General features: G+C 37.6%; 3 protein-coding genes and 1 pseudogene across 3 annotated transcripts; 2 read left to right on the forward strand and 2 right to left on the reverse strand.

The window, feature by feature from the left end:
* Nucleotides 1-2,621: 2,621 nt before the first annotated feature.
* LOC108865531 (stemmadenine O-acetyltransferase-like) lies at nt 2,622-4,127 on the reverse strand. Its single transcript, XM_048588167.1, has one exon. The coding sequence runs from the start codon at nt 4,125-4,127 to the stop codon at nt 2,622-2,624; it is 1,506 nt and encodes a 501-aa protein (XP_048444124.1).
* An 11,088-nt stretch (nt 4,128-15,215) lies between these two features.
* Nucleotides 15,216-16,573, forward strand: LOC125479217. Its single transcript, XM_048588311.1, has 2 exons — nt 15,216-15,494; nt 15,606-16,573. Exons 1-2 carry the CDS (start codon nt 15,338-15,340, stop codon nt 16,340-16,342), a joined length of 894 nt encoding a protein of 297 aa, XP_048444268.1. The 5' UTR covers nt 15,216-15,337; the 3' UTR covers nt 16,343-16,573.
* Nucleotides 16,574-16,713: 140 nt separating this feature from the next.
* Nucleotides 16,714-18,597, forward strand: LOC125479218 (annotated as a pseudogene).
* Nucleotides 18,258-24,325, reverse strand: LOC125479215 (1,4-alpha-glucan-branching enzyme 1, chloroplastic/amyloplastic-like). Its single transcript, XM_048588306.1, is given in 15 exon segments — nt 18,258-18,598; nt 18,798-18,914; nt 19,064-19,145; nt 19,232-19,299; nt 19,516-19,617; nt 20,170-20,277; nt 20,727-20,789; nt 21,156-21,272; nt 21,404-22,192; nt 22,194-22,311; nt 22,483-22,752; nt 22,852-22,921; nt 23,036-23,246; nt 23,615-23,725; nt 23,911-24,325. Coding segments are annotated over 15 exon segments (2,514 nt in total). The 5' UTR covers nt 24,028-24,325; the 3' UTR covers nt 18,258-18,427.
* Nucleotides 24,326-24,409: the final 84 nt, after the last annotated feature.

Raw genomic sequence — 24,409 nt, forward strand, 5'->3', positions numbered from 1 at the left:
TGCTACCATTCTTAAATGTTGTAGTATCGATTTTCTTGTGTAAACTCATTTACCCCTTGTCCTTCTTTATTACTCAACCCTTTGTAACTGCAGAGATAAGAGACTGCAAGACGTTTTAACCTTGCCCGACTCTCTTTGTTTTTGCGTTTCCATTAATAGATATGGTGTTATAATGTATCTCTCATTATCTATACAAGTCATTTTCAGTCTCTTGATGATCCAATGTTCTACTAATTCTCAGATCTGCTTACTTAGTACTTTTATTATCGTAAAAGTAAATGAAACTGATGCCTTGATCAAATTTGAACCCCTACCCTTTAAAGCATACAAGATAAACAAAAGTCTTTGATCTCAAGGCATAGAAAAGAACTTAATGTGGACTTAACCTATCCACGACAATCCTTTGATGATAAGGAGTCAGAATAACTTGGGGCGCAAGTAGTCAGCTTAAATACACTCATTCTACATCTGTCATACAGAGATGGCAGTGGCACGCGTCAACACTTAGTTAATTTTGATTGCGAGCCTCACGGCCTACACCTAAGGCCCAACAAAGGCACTTTTTCATAACTAACTTTGTCCTCTTCTTGTAGCCCGACAAGCGAGTAAGAGCCTGACAGCCAAACAAAGTGCCAACTCCTCGACGAGTTGTGTGCTCAAGCCAAGGATCTTTCCTTGCGAAATTCCTGCTCGAACATGAATAAGATTAATAACGGGAGCGAAATGGTGCCACTACCAAGGCCCATGGGTGCTCCGGAAGCTCGAATATTCAAGTTTGCAATTTGACAGTGGATAATGGTTTAATAAAATATTAGTCGAGTCGAAAGCAGCTAGCTAGACTTGGACTGGATCTAGGGAAGGGAAGCAAATACCAGGAGTTGGGGGTCTTGTTCTAAGTAAATTAGTTTTGACCTTGAGCATTCAAATGAACTAACTCCTTCAGTGTTCAAGTTCAGTATTGGACGTTGTTGTAGCTAGCTATAAAAGACTAGGACTTGGGGACTGGGGAGGCAAATATATACTGTAAAAATGTCCGTATTGGTATATATAATCTCACACCTAGTGGCGTAGTCATGATTTTCAAATAATGGAATCATAATATCAACTAAAAAGTTTTATTGGGCCATTTCGTCGAACACCTAATAGACACTTACCAATTCTTGTCAACATATGCTGAAAGTTTATGCCAACATATGTCGACAATTAATATTATTTGTAGAGGCTTGTCGAGGGTGAATGTAGGATATTGTAGAGTAATGTTGAAGAATGCCAAGGCTTTTCGACTAAAGTATTTCATACAAGGAGAGAGAAAAGGAAGACAAATATGATAGAAGAAAATAGAAGAAGTAAGAGGATGAGGTTGTAATTTAGTTTACCTTAGCTATATGTAAGGGTCAAATACAATATACAGACAAATATATATGAGGTTTTTAAAGTTATTGGGGTCAATAACAACCAAAGACCCCATGCTAGCTCCACCACTGCTCACACCTCAAAACTGGTGCAGCTAAGTGCCAACCCTTGCTCCCTCATTCCGCGCACCTTAATTTATTTTACCGTTAGGCCTCGTTTGGCACATTGCATAGTACCACCGGATAGTATTAATAATAGAAATAGGTGTTTGGTGAGCTTCATATGAAATAAGCACTGGACTATTTAGTCAGGGCCCACTTATTTTATACCCCTCATAACCGGTTATTTATTGTGTCTAAAACCTATGTATAATAGTCCGGTGGGATAGTAGGTTCATCTCCATCGTCTTCTTCTTTTTTTGTCTTTGTTCCTTCCTGCTCCTTTACACACACACCTCCCACCTCCTCCATTCACCTTTGATCTCTGACAAGAACAATTTTAATCGAACTTTCCATGGGTTGAAGAAGAAAGACAATGATTCAAATTCTTCCGATCTGGGCTCCGACGAGGGGAGGGATAACAATTTGCATTTGGGCTCTGCCGAGAAGGACGAAGCCGAGGAAGGGAGCTTGACTTTCCCTGATTATGGTTGATTTCTAGGCTTCGACAAGAAGGACGAAAAACGAGGAAGACGATCTAGGCTCCAACCATTAAAAATATTTATTTTTGAGATTTTTGTTTTTGGTTGATCTGTGTGTGGATTTTACAAGGATTCTAAAAGTTGGATTTTTCCATAAATTTTTGTAATTTTTTTGGAATTCTGCTTAAATTCATATGTATATGGCTGAAACTGTATTCAATAAATGCTGTATATCAAACATAATATAAATAATATGGTCTTAGTCCGATATTGCACCAAATGTCCAACTAATTACTCAATACTATCCGATGACTATTTATCTTATCTGACTGAAATAATTAGTACAATTTTAGCTGCCAAACAAAGCCTTAAGTTATAGCACGTTAAATAGCCAAAGCCATAATGTCCTATTAAGCTGAGGGAAGGACCGGCTCCTGTGTACGAGTTGGTGTAGGTACGAGAGAGATACTTTCAACTGACTGGAGTTAAATAAATCAGTGGTACAAACGCATTTATCTTGGTTTGTTTAGTACGTACATAAATGGTATAGATTTGATGGATCTTTATTTCACGAATTAATGTCAGGGACCCGGATGAGAAACAGAGTTGCCTTGTGCCTACAACCTGCCTACGGTATTTTAATGGTAATAGAAAGAGGACTAGGGTTTAAAGAAACAAAAGCAAGGAAGTGAGGATCACCCTCTAATATAGTCATGTCTTGCTCATCCAGATAAACCCAGGCTTCAACTCCATCTCCCGACCTTGTATCCATTAAAATCACCATATTCATGTACGGAGCGTCTTCTGCACCCCTTTTTGCCCCACCAGACGCCACCCACACAGGCTTTCCCCACCCAAAATCAGCTTCATAAAGACCAAGGTTGCACCGGCTGTTAAATCCTATATAATCCGGGCCCTGTCCATCAGTTGCATCTGCGCCTGCACGAGACACAGTCTCTCCCATCTCCTTGAGAGGCTCACAGAATTTGATGAGCCCTCTAGTCCCATCTCTTTGTAGGCTTTGTACAAAATCACCATCAAGTTTGCTTACAGCTTTCCTCACAAGCCTCGCCAATCTACCCAACTCACGATCACGATTATCATCAACATAATCTAAGTTGTCCTCATTTTGATCATCATCTTCAGTATTACTCCTGCATTGTGACAACACGGTAGCCATGAACACAAAATTTCCCATAGTGTATTCGGAAAATGGTGGCACAGCTCTTCGACGCAAATTCACTATGTGTGTCATCAGAGTTGGCCTCTGGTTCTGGACAATTTTAGATTTAGCCTTAAAGGCAGCCATAATGTGTTTCCAGAGGAGTGTCGTGACAACCTCCACGCGCGTTGGATTTGGCACCGTTGAGCTGGCTGCTTTTTTCTTGAGTGTAGCCAGGGCTGGGGCATCAAATACAATTCTCCTTGTAACACAGTTGCCCACTTTCAGAAAGTGGGAGAACAAAGCCATCATAGTGGCTTCTCTTGGGTATGCATCATTTTGGGGAAACAAAGATGGTGCATCAAAATTACCCTTGGTATAAAGATGAGGAGTACTAGGAGTCGCTACGTAGCGAAATGTTGCGGCCGCCCAAGCTTTGAGGAAGGCGCTCAATGCGGCTCCATCAACAACCATATGTGAAACACAGGCGCCTAGAACGAAACCGCCGCATGCAAAGTTGGTGACTTGCATCATAGCTACATGAGCTCCGGGAGTTGCTTCGGGTTCTTGCCAACTAATTACCTCACCGGGAAGGAACTGACTAAGGAAGGAGAGATCAGGGTGGTTGAGAAACTGGGTGAGATTGGAGTCAACCTCGGCCTCTATGTAACGAGCCCCGTCGTCATTGCAATCAATAGAAAGACTGTCTTTAATTCTGCCGGCAAGTGGGTGAAAGTGAGTCAAGGTTTCTGAGAGGGATTGCTTTAGCAGTTGTGACCTCATTGGAATAGTAATATTAATATTAATAGGGTGAATGGAGGAGGGGAGATAGAAGAGGATCATGGGTACATAGGCGGAGGGAACCAACTGGTCCAAGAGGGAAAGCTTGTGGATTCTCAGGTGTTGGGGTGTTAGGGAAGAGGGCTTGATGCACTCATTGTAAATTATCTTGACTTGCATGGACGTCGACATCTTGATTAGCTCGATTATCTCAATTAGCTAGGTAGTTGATAGATGATTCCTTTTGGATCCTCTTTTAGGATTTTCTCGACTAGGGCTCTTTATATATATATATATCAGAAGGCATCTTTCTGCATGAGGTCCGACTCCAGCTTTGTTTGTCATATTAGGGACGCCCCCATAATATTAGGAAGATCAAATTCTTTAAACCAAATTTGCAAACTAAATAATATGATTGTTAATAATTAGATTATTACTTAAACGTTGATTAATATGCTTATTTTTTATTAGTGACACATCATTTGATTTGTAAATTTGATTTAAAATTTTGATCTTCCTAACGTTACCCTTTCTAACTAGGTATCCAGCGACCCACTCTAGTTTTAATATACTCTCTCTTTCTGATGTTTATCAGACCGAAGCGTGCATTCATATATATATGCATGCTTGATAATGATCATCAATTTACTAACAATATCATGTTAATTTAAGCTAGCAAGTAGGTAGCTAACAATATCATGATAATGACCATCAATTTATTAACAATATCATATCAATTTACATAAAACTATCTTGATTATGAGTTGTACCATAATCTCATACCTTAACTTATTAATTCGTTGCAATGTGATACCTTAACTTATTAATTCGTTGCAATGTTAGACATCCGTTAAATATTCTGGCAATTTAGTTGTTAATTGCTGATGTGGCAAGCAACAGGCCCACTCACTCATCCGATTGGATTGATAAATTAATTAAAAAGTTAAAAAATTAAGTTTTTTTTTTTTTTTTTTTTTTTTTTGTAACAGAAAAATTAAAACAGAAATGCTATTCATACCATGTTTTTGTACCACATTTTTATACTACTTTATATGGCATTTGATGTGGATAGCCATATTATTTGAATTAATCATATTTTTAAATTTAGTTCATTATTTAATAAACTAATAATTAAGAAAAAAACTAGTTAATTAAATGATGATTGTAGTATACGAGTCTTTCTCATTCCTTTCCTTGGGTTGTGCAAAATTTTCAAATGATTTGACTGACCATATCAGATGCCACCTAAGGTGGTATAGAAATGTGATATAAAAACATAGTATGAATAACATTACTCAAATTAAAATAATTAAGAGGGTCCCACGACTAAACACCCATTCCCATCACCACAGTGCATTCGCACTTCCACACCAGACGCCACCCTCAGCTTCATAACTCAAGCAAAGTCCTCTTCATCTCCGGCCACCCTCACGGTTTCCTTGAGATCCTCCCCATGTAAATCTTGGAGAGTATCCAAAACCGATCCAAAAGTAGAGCATTGCAAATTTAATTTAAAATTTTGATCTCCCTAACATTATCTTTTTTCTAACTAGGCATCTAGCGGCTCACTCTAGTTTTAATATAAGAAAACTAATGAAAATGACTTGAAAACTTTGAGTTCTAAAGAAAATAATAAAAATGTGTTGTAAGTACATAGTACCAGGATTGACTTTTTAGAGTAAAAATATGGTTTTTTATTAAAATAAATAGTACCAAAAGTTTTTCGTTAAAGCTCTATGAGATATACTCTCTCTTTCTTATGTTTATCAGACCGAGGCGTGCATTCATATATATGCATGCTTGATAATGACCATCAATTTACTAACAATATCATGTTAATTTAAACTAGCAAGTAGGTAGCTAGTTATGTATGTATATATATACATATATATATATATGTATGTATATGGGTTAAAGATCAGAAGATACTTACTTTGTAACTTTTTTCAAGAATTCAAACCATCTATATTTCAATTTATCATTCATAAATTTTTAGTACAAAAGTTAGATAAATTTAAAATTATTAAGACATTTATTTGTGGTGAAGAAAATGAATAAATATGATTTTGTAAAGAAACATTAAAATGACTATCATTTAATTGAACGGTCGGTTTTGAATTTAAGTAATTTTTTGTAAACTTAAAAGTCTGACGTTTAGATCGTTGAAATATATTACAAAGTAGGTTCTAAAAAATATATGTCCCATTCGCAACCTTAAAAATATATACATGAAAAATTATATTTAAAATGATGAGAGTTGACATAATCAAGAAGCATGATAGATACACTTTGAGCTAGAATCGAGCCAGCGACTAATAAGTTATTACTTATTCTTAGTACTATAATGTTGTGTAAAACACTTAATATATATACGATAATACTTAATAAAATCATTACCGATCAATTTGATACCTGCTTAGCTAGCTAGATATATTACTTAATAAAATCATTGTCGATCAACTTTATACTTCTCCGGAGTCAGCGTCGGCGTCGGTCCGGAGTTGGCACCGTGACCTTTCCGGAGTTAGTTATTGACAACGTCGTAATAGTCGTCGACGACTTGTGGTTTTGAAGTTTCCCGAAAAATAAACAAAAATGGTGAAGAAAAAGACTCAGAATTGAAGAAGAAGAAGAATTGAAGGAGACGAGGAAGCAGAAGAAAAACTATAGAGAAAACAGAAGATGAAGGAGGATCCGGAGGGAAGGGTCCGGAGAGGATCCTCCCCCTTTTCGCTTCGCTAGCTAGATGCGTATACTCACTTAACCTAGTTTATTAATCTTTCTATTTTTGCTATATAAATATTATAGCTCTTAAATCATGATATAAACACTTTAACATCGTCGTCATCATGCATGGCTCGCACAACAAAAAATTGAAGATAAGCGCTTTTTTTTTTTTTTTTTTTTTTCAGATGGATCCAATAAGCTTAATAAGCTCCGCCGGTACTAGTGTGTAATATACATAGCCAACATGCAATATTGCAGCTTATTATTTGTCCTAACCCCTAAATAACTACTCCTAACCTTTAACCATGCGTCTAAGAAAACGAGTTGTACTGGAATTGTGTTTTCTTGTTTATATTCATCAACTAGGTTTACATTCTTATATACACATATCTGTCAACACTTTCCTATTCTATTGCCTATAATCAAGGTTGGAACAAAGACCAAATAAGGAAGTAAATAACTACATATCAATTTACAATATATGGTAGATCAATCATAAATTTCTTTCTTAACACTCCCCCTCAAGTTGGAGTGTATGTTGATGACACCCAACTTGCCAAGCAAAACTTCAAACTACGTCGAGCTTAGTGCTTTGGTGAACAAATCTGCAAGTTGATTCGAAGTCCGTATGTAAGCTGTTTTCACCATTCATGTTTGAATCTTCTCACGCATTAAGTGGCATTTTATCTATATATGTTTTGTTCATTCATGAAATACTGGATTCGAAGTAATGTGCATGGCAACTTGATTATCACAAAATAGCGTGACAGGTTGTGCATGGTTTACTCTCAAGTCCTTCAAAATGTTCTTTAGCCATATAACTTCACAACATGTAGTAGCTATAGAATGATATTCTGCCTTTGCACTAGAATTGGGTACAGTGCTTTGCTTCTTCGTTTTCCAAGAGATCAGTGCTTGACAAAGAAAGATACAATAACCAATCATCGATCTTCTAGTGTCTTGACACCGAGCCCAATCTGCATCACAAAAGGCTTACAACTGTAATGAACCTGTAGAAGGTAAGAAAATTCCTTGTCTAGGAGATTGTTTGATATACTTGAGAACCTTATGAACTACTTTAAGGTGTGGTTGTCGTGGCTTGTCCATGTATTGGTTCAACATATTAACCATATAAGTCAAATCAAGCCTTGTGATGATTAAGTAAATCAGCCTCCCTATGAGTCGCCTGTAAGAAGAAGGGTCATGAATGGCAAGCAAACCGTGAGGGCTTCACACTAAGGAACCCTGCATCTTCTAGTATTTCCATCGCATATTTGCGTTGGCATAAGGCGATCCCTTGTTTTGATCTTGCAACTTCTATCCCTAGAAAATATTTAAGTTTTCCCAAATCCTTTAGCTTAAAATGTCGGGAAAGAAAGAGTTTAGTCTCTTCAATTTCTCTCAAATTGTTTCCTACAAGTATCATGTCATCAACATAGACAAGTAATGCCATGAAACTACCTTGACAATTTCGAACAAACAATGAGTAATCTGACCATGATTGATGAAAACCAACAGCCTTGAGAGCACTAGACAGCTTGATAAACCACTGTCTAGAGGCCTGTTTTAAATCGTAAAGAGATTTTTCAACTTGCATACTTCAGTCTCCCCCTTTCGTCCGAACCCAGGAGGCAGGGACATATAAACATCCTCGTATAAGTCACCAAGCAAAAATGCGTTGTTCACATCAAGTTGATGAAGATTCCAACCACAGATGAATGCAACACTGAGGAGGACACATAAGGTGGTGACCTTGTCAACGGGAGCAAAAGTTTCCCAATAATCAAGTCCTTCTATTTGACTGTATCTCTTGGCAACGAGACGGGCTTTGTAGCGCTCGACACTCCAGTTAGGTTTAAGCTTCACCTTATAGACCCATTTGCAACAATGAGACAAGGGCACCAGAGTCCAAGTGCGATTGTCCTGGAGGGCGGCAATTTCTTGTTGCATGGCGGCACGCCATTAAGGATCTTAGATAGCTTGCAAAAAAACTTATGGGTTCTTTGATAATGGTGAGGTTGGCAAGAAAAGTTTTGTAAGGGGATGATAGGCTATCATAGGATAAGTAACGAGAGAGAGAGAGTAAGGTGTACCTGATGATTAGACCATGCTAGTGGAAAGTGTGGGGGCAACACGGGATGAGAGGGCCATTTCGATGTGAAAGTCTTGCAAAAATGTGAAAGGTTTGGTTGATCTGGTGCAGCGACGGGGTGGAGAGGTTGGTCTAGTGGTGAAGGTGTTGTTAGAGTTGGGGAAGTTGGTAAGATATCTGGTGACGAAGGTGGGATTGGTAAGGTATCTGATGGTGAAGTTGGGGTTGGGATGAGTCAGTAGGTGGGGAAGAATTGTTATCTAAAATGTCTCCCAAGCAAAGGCTTGGATGATACGACTCAAGTGAAGAGTCCAAATCAAATTAGATAGGTGGGGTTGTAGTGTTTGATGTGGATGAGGCAACGGAAGGGTGAAAGTTTGGGAATGGAGAATGGTCCTCAAAAAACACAAAATCCTTGGAAACAAATGTTTTATTTTGTTTGAGATCAAACAATCTATAACCCTTTTGACCATAAAGATAGCCAAGAAAAATGCATGGTGTTGCACGGGGATCAAATTTAAAGGGCATTTGGGCGTGTGTAGAAGCAAAACATAGGCTACCAAAAACCTTTAAATGGGAATACTTATGTGTTTTGTGAAACAATTTTTCATATGGTGTTTTACCTTGGAGAAGTGGAGTAGGTGTTCTATTGATGAGATAGGCCGAGGTTAAAATTGCATCCCCCCAAAAACGTTTTGGCAGACAAGCTTGAAAGAGCAAAGCCTAAGAAATATCGAGCAAATGTCGATGTTTATGTTCAGCAACACCATTTTGTTATTGTGTGTTGATACAACTAGATTGATGTATAATGCATTTGAGGGCATAAAATTGCTCAAGTTTGAACTCATGACCGTTGTCACTTCGTATGATTTGAACTTTAGTATTGAATTGAGTCTTAACCATTTGAATGAATTTGACTAAGATGTATTTTGTGTTAGATTTGTGCTTCATCAAATAAACCTGAGTGCTTGTAGTGTGGTCATCTACGATGGTAAGAAAATATTTGGCACCTGAAAGATAAGCAACTTGATAACCACCCCAAATATCAATATGCAATAATTCAAAACAGGATGTGGTAGAAATTAAACATTTGTCTGAATCATATGTGTTATTATTTAAATATGGGAATAACAAAGAGGCTTTATGAGATAGGTGTCTGAGGTGTTGGTGCCAAAGCTTTGGTGAGACAGTGTGGATATTGTTGCATGTTCCTTTCTTTGATGGATCAAGGTAGTAGAGTCTCTCATTTTCAATTCAAAAAACGGGTTAAGAAGATTGTGACATATCAGGAATCATAGGCTAGTTTACTGATGGATATGAGATTAAGTCTAAAGAATGGCACACATATGACATTATCTAGGATAAGGTTAGGGGAGAAAACAACTTGTCCAACATGAATGACTTTGGCAACAGAACCATTTGGAAGTTCAACGGTATGATTGTCAATTGCTCGTGAGTTTGTAAAAAAACTAAGGCTACAAACTATGTGATATGTGGCAACATTGTCCAGGATCCAAATGCTTTTGGTGCCTTTATATGGAAAAGAGAAAGCTTTACTTGAAAGTTCTTCATGACTAGAAAGATTACCGACTTGATTGGTAAAGGATGACTTGTTCTTGTTCAACATCTGAAGGATTTGCTTGCAATCCTCTTGAGAGAATGGGAAACTAGCCATGGTCTCCTGCTTGTCATGTTAGTAAAGTAAGAACTTACACTCATGTTGCCTTGGACGCAATCATGAATCTCATTCTCAACATGGAATAATTTAACTATATTCACATGTGAGAACCTTTCTTGCAAATCGGTCCACATCTTTCGAGCGTCTTTGTAGTTGATGACGCTCCCTGAAATCTTTTTCAACATGGAACCTAGCAGCCATCTCTTGACCAAGTTGTTGCAACGATTCCATTGTTGCAACTCCTTGGGATTGTTTTCACTTGGTTTCATGATTGTCCCATCAACAAAACCGAGTTTGATCTTGACCGTTAAGGCTATACTCATGGATTGAACCCATGTGTTGTAGTTGTCTTCCACCAATGGCTGTGGCACGATGATTGCGCCAGGTTGGTCCGAGTGATGAAGAAAAAGTGGATGATTGGGATTTTCTCATTTTGAATGAGAAGTCATGCCTAAACTGGTTGACCTCAAGTCTGGCTTGTCGCCCATGATCGTGTTTGTTTTGAAACTGTGGTTTACATTTTTCCCAGATCAATTCTCTAGTACCATCTAAGAAAACGAGTTGTACTGGAATTGTATTTGCTTGTATATATTCATCCAACTAGGTTTTCATTCTTATATACACATATCAGTCAACACATTCCTATTCTATTGCCTATAATCAAGGCTGGAACAAAGACTAAATAAGGAAGTAAATAACTACATATCAATTTACAATATATGGTAGATCAATCAGAAATTTCGTTCTCAACAATGTGGCTCTCCTAACAAACAAGAGATTCACTTTGCTAACTAATAACTATACAAAATGTTCAAAACGCAACAAAATCCAATCCACTGGTTTCTATTCTTATATGTAGCATACGATGCCCTAAACGAAAAAAAAAAGTGAGTGCCATACCAATATAGTGAACTCATATAGGATTCATACTTGTACTGTGTGCCAGACAATTTGAGTGTGAAATTAATTTATTGAACTCATGAGTTCAATATATCAAATTCATGAGTGTGGCACCAAGATTTTAAACTTACACTAGTGCAACAATAGTGTTATAGAAATCAAACTAATGATGTCTGGTTTCTATGTATAAATATCACACACACCCAATGACGTAGCCATAATTTTATGGCAATGAGGGGTGACAAAGAAGTTCTCAAATATTGGTTGGTCACATATGCTTTTGGCCTCACACATGTCTAGTTATGTCTAAAATTCAATTTCTTATATATCTAAGATCTTCCAATATTTCTTTATTCAATGTTTAACGTTGAAAGAGGTCTCGCATTCGAATCTCCGCCTTACTGATGTAAAACTAAGTTCTTGGTGCTCCAAAGCCTTCTTTCTAAGTCAAAAACAGGGAAAGGACGAAATTATCCCCGTATTAATGTGCAGTCAACCTCTTTCCCTTCATTTTCTTTGATTTTTTGCATTCGTCCTCGCTTCTCTTAACTCTTTAAGTCTTCACTGCCCTCAAAACTCTCCGCTTCATCTTTTATGCATGTTTTACTTTTTCTTCCCATCTATGAATATGTTGCTTGGGGTTTAAATTTGCAATTCCAAAATCTGCATCTACTGCTCACAAAATAAAGTGGTTGTTTTTATTAGCACATCCTACGTAATGTTAAATGCATCCCATATTAAAATTTAATATTAAATGACATATGTTCCTGACTATGCAATGACAATTTTGACATTATTAGGTTTTAAAAAAAATTAAGAAATTTCTAAATAGATCCAAATCACTTTTAATATATTTTGTCTTCTTCAACCTCTCAAAACCCCTCACCCTCCATTGTTGAACAAACACTAACCAGTTAAACTACTAACACGTTGATTGAGAAAAATTATTTTTAAAGAAAAGAACATGCAATCTATGTTTCGAAAGCTTCACATGAGATTGAGACTTTATATTTTTCATTCTTTATAACCCTATGTTATTTAAGCCTTTCTAATGTACTTGTGGATATTTATGGGTTCTGATAGCCCTGGTTGCGATTCCCCAAATACTTACTTGGTTTACTAATGTACGCAAAGTATTTTGGTTTTCTATTGTACGCAGGGTATTTTGGAAACCATAATACCCAGTAACGCAGGAAATCATATTACCTAATAACGTATAATGTATGATGAACAAATGTGATTAGAGGATCTTCAAAATCCTCACAAAAAGAATTAGGCGAGAATTCTCTCTTCCCCAGGAAACCATACTAGCCAATATTGACTTAAGCCTATTATTGACTTAAGCCTAATGTTTATTTACAATTCCCAGAAAGCATAGTACCCAATGCCACTATTGCCACTAATCAACATTTTAAAATAATTTTCAGCATTGCATTAAATAGTAGTGATAGACTTATTATCTAAGAAATGCATCTCTCTTAGGAACTTCTGTAAAAGTTAATATGCATTATTTTTCTTTGTGCTATCAAGTTTAACTTCTAACCACGTACCGATTCTACGGTCGTTTTAGTAATTGACAGCCAGAGGCATATATCCATTATGCACTCACTTTTTTCATTGGTCTCCACATCAAACATGGGATGTTAGGGTTTTACTGATCCTAAGTCAATTTCATTTATATAAAACTTAAAAATGAGTATTATAAGATGTGAAAAGTGTGGGGCATATAGAAAATGTGGGATGTATGTAGAAAAAATGTTAGTGTATGTTGAGAATGTGCAATATAAGGGTATTATGGGAAGTATGTGGGGTGTATTAATATAATGTCTAATTGAAAAAGTAAATATAAGATATATTAAATATGTGAGGTTTATTCAACAATATGTAAAGTGTTAATATAATAAACCAATAAAGTTTATATTTTTTGATTTAGAATTCAATCATTTCAAGAAAATTCGCTATGCATGCATAGCTACTCATTTTTTTTATGCACTTTATAAGATCTTATAAATCTTTTCGTATTATGCATTTTTCCTCTCAATTTGAAATTCAGCAGAATGAAGGTTTATATTTTCGTTTACAATAGGATGAAAATAATCACATTATTCAACCTTTATTCATACTTGCATGCTGAGAATTGCGTTAGAAGAGTTTACTGTGATCAGCTTAGTGGAAATATGAGATAAGCAGTTCGAAAAGTCTACCTTTTTCTCATATGTATGCTTTAACATGTCACTTTTAATTATTGATGAGCAATTGAATTTTATTTTTCTTCTCATAGTACAGTTAAATTCATGGATCAAAATGTTTGTTTTTAACGTATCTTATTAAATGCATTTGATAGCTGATTGAAGAAAGAATTCATTTTTTTTGGCAATTAAGAAAATTGCTCTCCTCAATAATTAAACTTTCGTTGCCTTATCTTCACCAAAAATGTCATTGATTTGCATTAACAACTTCTATTTCAATTTGTAACAGAGAAGCATACATATGAGGAAAAAAAACTCTGAAGTCGATCAAAGAAGTTCGAAATGCTGGTTAGCATATGTGTAAATAGCATTGTAAATATGATTGTAAATATATGTGTAATAGAGTTGTAAATTGCAGCATGGCGCGGGTGCCATTGTTTGTATGAACAAAACATGTATGTTATTTTATTGGAGTTACATATCAAATACTCACATTTATGTTGGTATTAGTGTATATGTTTTTCTGTAATTATTTGCAAAAATAGTATCAAGTACACGAGGTTTTTTTTATTTTATATTTATTTATTTTTTAACATAATATACATGAGTTGTATTATCTATACATGTATGAATTCTTTGGGTCATATATTAAAATTTAGTGGTAAGACCATCTCCATTTGAAGAGGCTATGTTTAGCCCCGTCCAGAATTATAGCCTTATAAAAATTATTATTAAATGAACCGTGTCAAGACATTAAATGAACAGTGTCAAAACATATTTATATATCATCTCCAACTGAATGAGCTATTTTTTAGCCCTCTCAATAATTTATTATTTTTAAGTTTATTCTTTAGCTTTATTGGTTAATTGAATTAAACTATCATATTAAAATAAATTTATCTGGACATATTTTGAGTGTCACTTGTTGTTAAATGAATACATATTTTGAGTACAATTTGAAAAAATATTGAAAATTTTAAATTCAAATTATTAGAAAAAGTAAGAGAGGGGTGTGTATAAAAAGAGTGTTTGAGGTGAATAGAATGTGAAGAATTGGACTAAAGTGAGGTAAAATAGTATGGAATGGTAAAAATGATATGAGAAATGGTGTAGAAATGGTTTAAGCATTTATAGGATAACAATTAGAATTTTTTTTTTAATTTCAACCTTAAAAAAAAAAAAATACCCAACAAATGGACTGCCAAGCTGGCTCAACATGCCCAACCCGATGGCCAAAAGGCTCTAATTAGAGTTGGGTTTTGTTAAAAAGGGGCTAAAAATTGGTTTATGGTCCTATAGCCATCTTGTTGGATCAAAGGCATGTATTGCTGCCACCCTGCCTCCGCCACTGCACTTACCAGAACCACTGGGGAGGCATGAAGTGTTAAAAAAATATTACCAAATTATGAAAAACTTATACCTTGTACGGATGAGCGTTTTAGTTGGCAAATCCACAAATAATAAAACGGTTACCATATTGGCAACGCTCATTCTCAAAAAAGAGAAAAAACAATAATATATCATATCCCCACAAATAAACGGAAAATCCAGGTATTAATGGAAAGAACATCTACACGGTCTACCTACTGTTTTAAAATATTCAAATATTGCTGCACCGTCCGATCAAATATATGACCGTTGGAGGAGCCGAATCGTTTTAAATTTAAAGCGACAAGTCATCTCACACAATAAAACCAAGCAACACAGATACCAAGGATATATACAGTTAACCTCCTCCTCCCCGTCCTCTCTCTCTCTCTCTCTCTCTCTCTCTCTCTCTCTGTAGGTTGCTCTCAAGTTTTATTACAATCAATCAATGTCAAGGGTGAAGCCGGATCGCAAGCCTCCGCTGGCTAAATCACCAATTAGGCTTCGACCCCGTCGGGTCCTCGGATCAAACTCAAACGTTATGCAAACCCCATCTGGACGGTCTGAGATCCGGTTCCAGCAGCAAGCCGATCCAATTTTAACAGGTCTGATGCGTTTTTTGTTTTTGAATATGTGCGGTTCTAATCACAATAAACTTGAACTGATAATGATTTTATAAAATATGGGGATATTTTAATTTGCATTAATTGGTTCAGGAGGGTCTTTAAGAAGATCGGAGAAACCAAGGCGCACAAGCTGCACATGGGAGATGGAAGAAGCGGATCTTCGACCCGAATACCAGTCGATTTCGTGGGAACTGAGGGCTTTAGCCAAGATGGTTGGTGACGAATTGGGCAAGGAAAATTGTGATGCTGCTGATGTGGATAGTGATATGAAGATGAATTGTGGTGGTGGGAATTCGTTGGTTTCGAGCCCTTTGTTCGAAAGGGGTAGATTTTACGAGCAGTACTCTGCCAGAAGGAACGAGCGGCTCAATAGGAAGAACAAGATCAAAGAGGCTCAAACAAATTTTTTTTCGTCAACAACCGCATCTGTGTCTAAATTTAAAAGCTATAATAATAAGCTGGGTGTGACGGTAGAGTCTGCCAAAAGAAGCGGTTTTACCAGTACTACCAGTAGCAGCAGCAGGAAGCTTCAAAGCAGCTTGAGGAAATCGGTGGTCTCTGCGGTGGTGGAGACTCCAATTCCAACTCCAACTCCAATTCACCGGAAAAGCACGAGTAGCCAGTGCGAGAAACAGGCTCCTCCTACTTTAATTCCAACTCCAACTCCGAGGTACATGCTGAGGAGCATGACGAACAAAGAGAATATGAAGCTGCCTCCTCTGCCTCAGCAGCCTTCTCATAATAATCCTAAGGCACCTGCCATCCGTGGGGGACGCAAAAGCGGAGCTCCATGTTCAACTCCATCAAGAGTCGTTGGGGGGTATTAATCACTAGATCGCATTAGATTAGAGAAGATTGATTGATTTTATCATGTTTGTTTGGAAATTGGTTGTTTTAGTTGGGGAGTTAGACTCTCACTCGATCAGTCCGGCAGAGTTTGGGTTGCCCTGCCTCTGTTTTCTCTGTTTTCTCTGTTTCTGAAACTCTCTCAAACTTATATAATGATAGTGTGAATGTTGGTTGGTGCCTGTTCTAATAATACACTCTCTCTTTATCAACTCATCTCACCCTCAACTCTCAATAGTAGCTTTTGGTATCTACGGCGGTGCTAGCAACCTTTGTATTCCAACATTCTCATTTTATAACATGTCGTGTCATTTTGTACACACAAAAATAAACTTTTTAACGCTTTTGGTAAAGATGAGAAGGTCCAAATGCAAAGGGTGGTGCAAGGTTGCTGACATTTCTCTTGGCATCTATCCTTGGATTGAAGCACATAGGTCAAGTGGCTATTTTTCAGTTTTAAGAGGCAAAGTGAGACCCGAGTTCTGTTTGGCGCCCCCCGCCGGGGGGGGGGGGGGTAAATGAACAGTAAAGCTTAGGCCATATGGCAAGACTGTAAATGAAGACTTTATCTTTATACAACTAATTGATCCTGGAAAATAAAAAAGAACAGTAAACAAAAGATAAGGGATGCAAAGCAGTGACTGACTTTTTTGAAATCATATTCAGGTTGAAAGGGAAGAATGAAGAAGCTTATATCAAGAAGGTACAAAGAAAGACCTATGCCTGAGCTGAGGGTTACATATTCCCACCCAATGTAAAGCCCGGGAAGCTTACCGTCGTTCCTCTATGCAACAACAACAACAACATTCCAGTCATTGATTTGGGGATGGTGAAGCAGCAGCGCAAGCTTGTGATATAGCTGACCAAATACTCAAGGCTAGCCAAGAATTTGGATTTTTTCAGGTCATTCAATTTCTTCCATCTGTAATTATGTAGGTAGCTTGTAAGTTATTAGTACTAGTGCTGCAGACAGCTAGTAGTTAATCAAAAGGGTTTGTTGATGAGATTTGATTTCAGAGATGTTGTCGGGAATGCTCCACACAAGTGAGGGAACTGGCTTGGAAATGTTACTGTCAGCAAATTATCACCCACCTAGCCCGGAACCAAGTTTAACACTAGGATTACCTAAACACGGTGATCCAAACCTTATAACCATTTTACTCCAAGGGGATGATCTTGTCAATGGTCTTCAAGTTCTCAAGGATGGGGAATGGATTTCTGTTGTTGCTCTTCAAAATGCACTTCTGGTTAATGTCGGTTATCAATTACAGGTACACCCTTCCTCCCTACCATGGATGTTCCTCACCGGTCACCTTTTTCGCTTTGCCATGCATGACCATTTACAAATTATACACGGTTGCAAACTTGTTACTGGGATATTGTAGGTTATCAACAATGAGAAGTTCAAAAGTGCTGAACACCGGGTATTGACAAATTCAAATGCAGCTCGGATTTCAGCTGGGTTTCGTGATGCCTTCCCATGATTCCCTTGTAGAACCTGCTGCAGCTCTTATCAATGCAAGCAATCCCCAACTTTACAAAGGCTTCCCATACAAAGACCTGTTTCTCAACTTTGGTACAACGCTGGGAAAAAACCAAACAAGTACTGGATCGCTTTAAGCTTCAGGGTTAGCAGCTCAATACAACTTGAAAAGGGATAATTCAAAAACTTCGCTTTGGGCACTGCTCACTTGATCAATTGTCCTTTTTGCTCTCTGACGAGGCAAAAGCTTACACAAGGTCTCCGACTACAGTTGGAGCTTATTTTGGGTCATTTTATTGATAGTGCCATCCCTGTGATTGTGAACCGAGACTCGAGCTCGAGTGAAATTTGCTTTGTCGTGTGAATCGTGTATCCAATTAATCTTGAATACATATGTGACGAGTAACGCAGTATATGGAAATTTGTTTATTTTCATGTATATATACACATTCTAGTCTGCAACTTCATCTGCATTATGCAAGTTGTACAAACTTCTAGAGAGCGTTTAACACTCATTATTTTTATTGTTCACACCCACAGGCAGGCACAGGCCACAGATTATATCTACAAAGAGCAAAAAATGTCAGTCCGACGATGACCCTTGGTCACTCTCTTGTGCTCTTGGACCAACAGCATTGTCATCATTTATGGGAACAGTTTGTTCTTCAAAGTTCTCCTGCCCAACCCCAACTTCCTCTTCTATTGATGTCTCCTCCGCATCTGCCTCCTCACTTTCATCCACTCGATAATAAACCTTATAATTTTGCAAAGAAACAATTAAGCCATATATTCCATTACTCAAGTTTTAGTTTCAACAAGATTTGACATTCAAATCACCACAAGCGTTTAGAATCATGTATCTATTTGCACTGAAACCAGAAATCAAACACAATAACACAATGTTCATCAAAACCATAAAACAACACCATCAAGGAAAGATGATCAATTCATACCACACATGTTTGAGCCGGTGAGAGTATTTTGAAGGAGTTGGGACGGTTGTTGAAATTTGTTTCAGGAACCCCCGGTATTCCTTCTGGGAATGTGAAGTGGTCTACATCATGGCCCACCTGCCAGCAGAGTAGTGAAATCAACATATCAAAAGGTCTACACCTGATCTTAAAGAGACACGACATGCATTTTGTTTTTGTTTCTTTTAATTGCATTATCCTCAAATACTCTCACTCTCATTCACCCCACTAGGATAGGAATCCCTTACTCTTCCATGGCCACCAAACTCCCAAGCATCACTATCTAGTGCAACTCTGTACTTCCCAGGTAAGTCACACCCAACTTTATACCTGTATGTTTCATAACACAGGTCACTCAAATAAACAACGTTATTTGTGCACAATATACTTTTACCAAAATGTAAAAACTGACGTACCCTTCGTATGTGTTTTTTGGATGAAAATTGAACACAAAAACTAAATCCCCACGCTCAAAGACAATAACCTGTAACATCCAACAAGTAGTCAATGTTTCTAAAATCCATCACCTTGTTTACATTATCACTTACTGGTTTATCTCTATTCTCTAATTGGTAACCATAAAACTGTAAGAAGCCAGGCAGGTTGGCTGGTGTGCTAAACAATGGATCACAAACATTTGAGTAAAGAACGAGAACCATCTTTCCACTGATGTTTGTGGGATAAGAGAAGATTATCTAACCTTGTCTTCTTCATTTGTGCTGCTCACTATCTGCTTTGTTGACGAAAGGAATGAAAACTTCTCATCAAGCAAATTCATAGCTTTGTCAAAGGCATTCATAAACTGGACAAGTTTCAAGCATAAGGATGTAAGAATCAGCACGTACTAATGCAAATAGAAGCAGAAAAATCAACATTGCAACATGAAATCGTACATTGAGATCCCTAAAACATACATGGTACACATCACATGGGTGCTTTTTGCATGATACAGAGATGGAAGTGGCAAAGCTCATCAATAATGTCCTACCACAATTCCATTGGAACATAATCTAGAACATCAAATCTGAAATATTGATCACATGGTCAAAGAAATTTTATGGCCGTCAGTTGCAAACTTACATTAAGTGTGACCGTTGACAAGAGCTGCTTTTAAATACAGGGAATGATGATAGATAACTATGGCGGCCCAATTATCTATCTAATTTTGTGAACCTATATGCATACATGCAAGCAATGTAAATGAATTTTTGTGTTGATGTTATGGGGCAAGTCATCAATTTATCCCTTAACGATTAGAAGTGTAGTAGGAGCAGCCATTCACAAAAAGCATAATCAAGCATGCAAATAACAGCAAAATTCTAAAAATAAAAACACTATAAAATTGTTTCCTAACCTTATATCTCAAATGATCTGTATCCACCAGGTTCCACTGGCGTCTGCACTTCTCATAACTCCACCCGTTGCCTTCTCTTGGAAAGTCGATCCATTCAGGATGGCCAAACTACAGAAATCACTCAGTAAGAAAATCTTCAACAGAAATCTTGAAACTGCAACACTAACAGAAGGAATTATGGGGACGTACAATTTGACTGATTAGGAAGGTGGGTTTTACATAATTTATGATGAGGAAGAGCCAGTCAAGTCTTCTAAATTGTTTAGTAACCCCTTAGTATCACTCCTCATACTTGGACAAAAGGCGGTTAGGTAAAGAATACAAGCTGATGCCTTAACTTGTTATCCCAGTTCTATGTGCTACATACATTTTTAAGAGTGATAAAGAAACCAACCCTTCTACAGGGTTTCAAACAGTAAATTTTTCATATGTTCGACGTTTCCTCCCCAATAAAAAATAATGGCACTTCCATAACCATTCTATTGAAATTTATCCAAGTCCGGCTATACAGTGACACCAATAGTTTGGCAGGCAGAAACTTTGGCCAATGTGCTTACCTCATTTCCCATAAAATTGAGATACCCCTCGCCACCTAATGCCATAGTCAAGAAATGTATCATCTGCAAAAAGGGGGCAAAAATGACAAAAAAGAAAAAGAAAAAAAGAAGAATGAACTGAAGATTTAAGAGCGTTTAAGAGATGAATCTGCTAACAAAATCTGATAGTGGTTAAGCTCTCCAGATCTAAAACTCAAGTCAGCCCCACAATCATTGTTAAAAAGACTAATAACATAGCAACTTTGTCAGTCATATAGGTAGTGAACAGGATTTGTGAAATTTGATAGTTATGGTCTTTGTTAATATAGTCTGCTATATATACGTTTAACCAAAAAAAAAAAAAAAAGATAGAGACTGTTCAGATAGACAGCTAAGAACATAAACCCAACATGTAAACAGATGCTTCTTGCACAGAGGTAGCAGAAAAACCTTGTGAAGCGCAACCCCTCGCTCAATGGTAGGAGAAGCATCAACTAAACAAGACATGCCAGAATACATTTCTCTATCCATCAAAAAGAATGCAATTGTCTTGTCACCCACAATTGCCTGAAACAAAAGAATTGGTATTATAGTTTGCCAGAGAATGTTCACTATGATCAAATTTGGGGTCACTTATCCTGTTTTGTCTCTTTCTTCATCCATAAAACACAAGAAAAAAGGAAAAAAAAAACTGATACCTGATCGTGACTTTCAGCGTAGGAGATACACTTCTCAGTGTACCTCCTATTTGTCAAGTTCCATGAAATTTCCTTCATTGACCACTCTTCGTCACTCTTGTTTTTCACATAGTCAATCCATTTGTCAGGGATGGCCATTGCCAGCCGGTAATCAAAGCCAATGCCACCTTCAGAGACAGGCCGACCAAGTCCGGGCATACCAGAAACATCTTCGGCAATTACAGTTGCATCTGGCAAAACTTTATGGATCAGATGGTTGGCAAGCATCAAATAAACAACAGCATCAACATCTGTTGCCTCACTAAAATACTCATGATAATCCCCTGAAAATGCCATGTTTATCCCGTGGTGATGATATAACATTGAAGTTACTCCATCAAATCGAAACCCATCAAATTTAAACTCCTCCAGCCACCACCTCAAGTTGGATAAAAGGAAGCGGAGAACTTCCCAATTAGCATAGTTGAAAAGTCGGCTATCCCATAACTTATGATAGCCTCTATCTCCTGTGTGGAAGTAGGACTCTTGTGAGCTTTGACCAACTTCAAAGCCATTGAGGCCATCAGTAATGTTGTTACTTGCATGGCTGTGAACAACATCCATCAATACCCGCAAACCTAGGGAATGGGCTTTGTCAACTAGATATTTAAGGTCTTCAGGTGTTCCAGATCTACTGCTGACGGCAAAGAAGTTTGTCACATGATAACCGAATGATGCATAATAGGAATGCTCCATCACGGCCATCAACTGGACTGTGTTATAGTTATTTGCTTGGATACGCGGTAAAACTGTCATCAGCAAATTCTCTATATGAACTGATGCGGGGTTCTGAGCTACTCATTCCAACATGTGCCTCGTATACTCGTGGAGCCTTGGGTTTTGGAGGACGAGGATACTTGAACTGAAACCTGCATGGTCAAAACACTCCCTAGTTAGCATGAATGGGCCAATCCAAAGTAAAAGTACCAACATGAAACATGTTTCTAGCTTTTGGAATTAGATGCAAGAATTTAAGTTCCCTAGAAACTCTGCATATCATTTCAGTTATCTATGAAGGTGGAATTATGAATAAATGGTACCTTTCTGATGGTGGTGGATCCCAGTAGACACCATCATAAGGTGCTGCAAACCTTGCTGGGTCCACGGTGGCATATTGAATCCAAGCAGGGATGCGATCAACCCAAACTCCATCTCCATGCTTGAACCGGAATTTAACCCTTGAATTGTGAGGAATGGCTGAATTTCCACCAGAATCGGGTATCTTGATACTCCAAACCCCAAATTGGTTCTTGTCCATCTTGTGTTTGGAACCATCCCATCCATTAAAGTCCCCAATAAGTTGTGCCTCCCTGAGTTATTTAAGAAACATAACATGTATTAAAGCAATTAAGACAAATCGTATGCCTCAGAAAGTTATGGAATTGTAGTTGAGAAGCTAATGAACTCACTGAGCGGCAGGGGCCCATTCACGGTACACAATTCCACCTTCTTCTCTGTTAAATCCAAATTTCAAATAACCTAGAGATGAAGCAAAAAGGTGTTAAACAATCTGTTTTAAGGAAAATGATACGATAGTATCTCTAAAGAAAGGAAATTTAAGAGAAGAAATCCATTGCATAAAATAAAAGTGACCTTGAGCAAATTCCTGTAGACCTCCTTCGTACGTCTCAATAAGCCTTCTCTGATCCAGGTATCTGTTGATTCTATAGTTGAAGTGGTCCTTGTGTGGTTGCAAGGATTGATCGATGCTCAAAATTCCAAGGTTTTCCATGCCTTGGTCGGTGTCTGTTATTATGGGGCTGTCGTCTATGAAAACAGCTTTACTTTTGGAAGTAGGCTCTGCCTGAGAAAGAAAGTGTGGATTGCAACTAGTTTATCAGTGAAAGTCGAAAGTAGTGGGGAAATAAAATGAAGAATGTGAAATCAGTTAGTATCCCCTTCCCCTTGTTAGAGTGAAACTAGTATTGAAGGAAGCATATTAATTTTACATGGCACATGGCGAAGGCAGCAGGCAGCAGCAGAATGCAATGAAGATATATCAACAAGCAAGGACCAAATAGTCAATCATAATATAACAATGTGAAATTAATTAATTATTCATCTTCTAGCCTGTCTGCCTGTCTGTTTACTGTCTAGAGTAAATGTAATTAAGATTTAAGAGAGAAAATGAATGATGAAAGTAAATTGATGTGAGCAAGCAGTAGCACGCACCTTGGAACATCTACTTGTTGTTGTTGAGGGGGAACCACGTCTGCGAAGATGCGATGATGAGTTTTGAGATGTTCCGAACCTCAACAACCGCACTGCTTGCTGCTCTTTGCCCTGCAGATCCAAATATGTTGCAAATCTCTAAGACGCAAAACAAAAAACGAATATTCTGCAAGTACCGCCACGTACGTTTTAAATAACTAACTAAGATTAACAATACATATATATTAAGTGATTAATTAAGGAAAGTAAAAGTAGGAAAGATTTTGGTTTTGGTTGAGTGAGTGAAGGTGACGAACCCTGAATCCAATCCAGAGCCTGGATGGGTACTCGTCGTTGGTACTCGTAAAGGTAAATGATAGAGGAGTGAGTGTGGGATGACGAGGAACCAAACCAGTCGGTGCCAACATCATCATCTTCTTCTTCTGCTTTCTTCCTTCTTCTTCTTCCCCGAGTCACCGACTCAGCCTGTCTTGCTCAATGATCGGCCATCTCCCATTCGTTTTCCTTTTCTCCCTCCCTGCTTGTATTAGTATTGGTCCTATTATTAATTAATTATAACTTATTACTCACAGCAAATGCAAGCTAAAGCCCACGCCAGCGCCCACTCCAGCTCGGATTCATTTCTTCCTAATGCTTCTGCTAATAGCCTGATAGCCTAATTCAATGGTGCTGTACTTGCTCATCCACTCCACTCTGCTTCTTATTCAATCGGTGAAATGCTTTTTCTCAACGGACGGTTTGTATTTGGTTAATGGTTACGACCTTTGTGCCAAGTGGGATCCACACTCAACTAAA

This window comes from the organism of the source record quoted next, unplaced genomic scaffold (assembly GCF_019419815.1).
Source record: "Pyrus x bretschneideri cultivar Hongxiangsu unplaced genomic scaffold, Pyrus_bretschneideri_v1 Contig28, whole genome shotgun sequence".
In the NCBI taxonomy this organism is placed as follows: domain Eukaryota; kingdom Viridiplantae; phylum Streptophyta; class Magnoliopsida; order Rosales; family Rosaceae; genus Pyrus; species Pyrus x bretschneideri.

What these genes read in the sequence shown, in the direction of transcription:
- LOC108865531 (XM_048588167.1), bottom strand. Translation starts at nt 4,127, where the DNA reads ATGTCGACGTCCATGCAAGTCAAGATAATTTACAATGAGTGCATCAAG.
- LOC125479217 (XM_048588311.1), top strand. Translation starts at nt 15,338, where the DNA reads ATGTCAAGGGTGAAGCCGGATCGCAAGCCTCCGCTGGCTAAATCACCA. An exon ending in AGCCGATCCAATTTTAACAG is followed by an intron (nt 15,495 to 15,605) that starts GTCTGATGCGTT and finishes TAATTGGTTCAG; the next exon opens with GAGGGTCTTTAAGAAGATCG.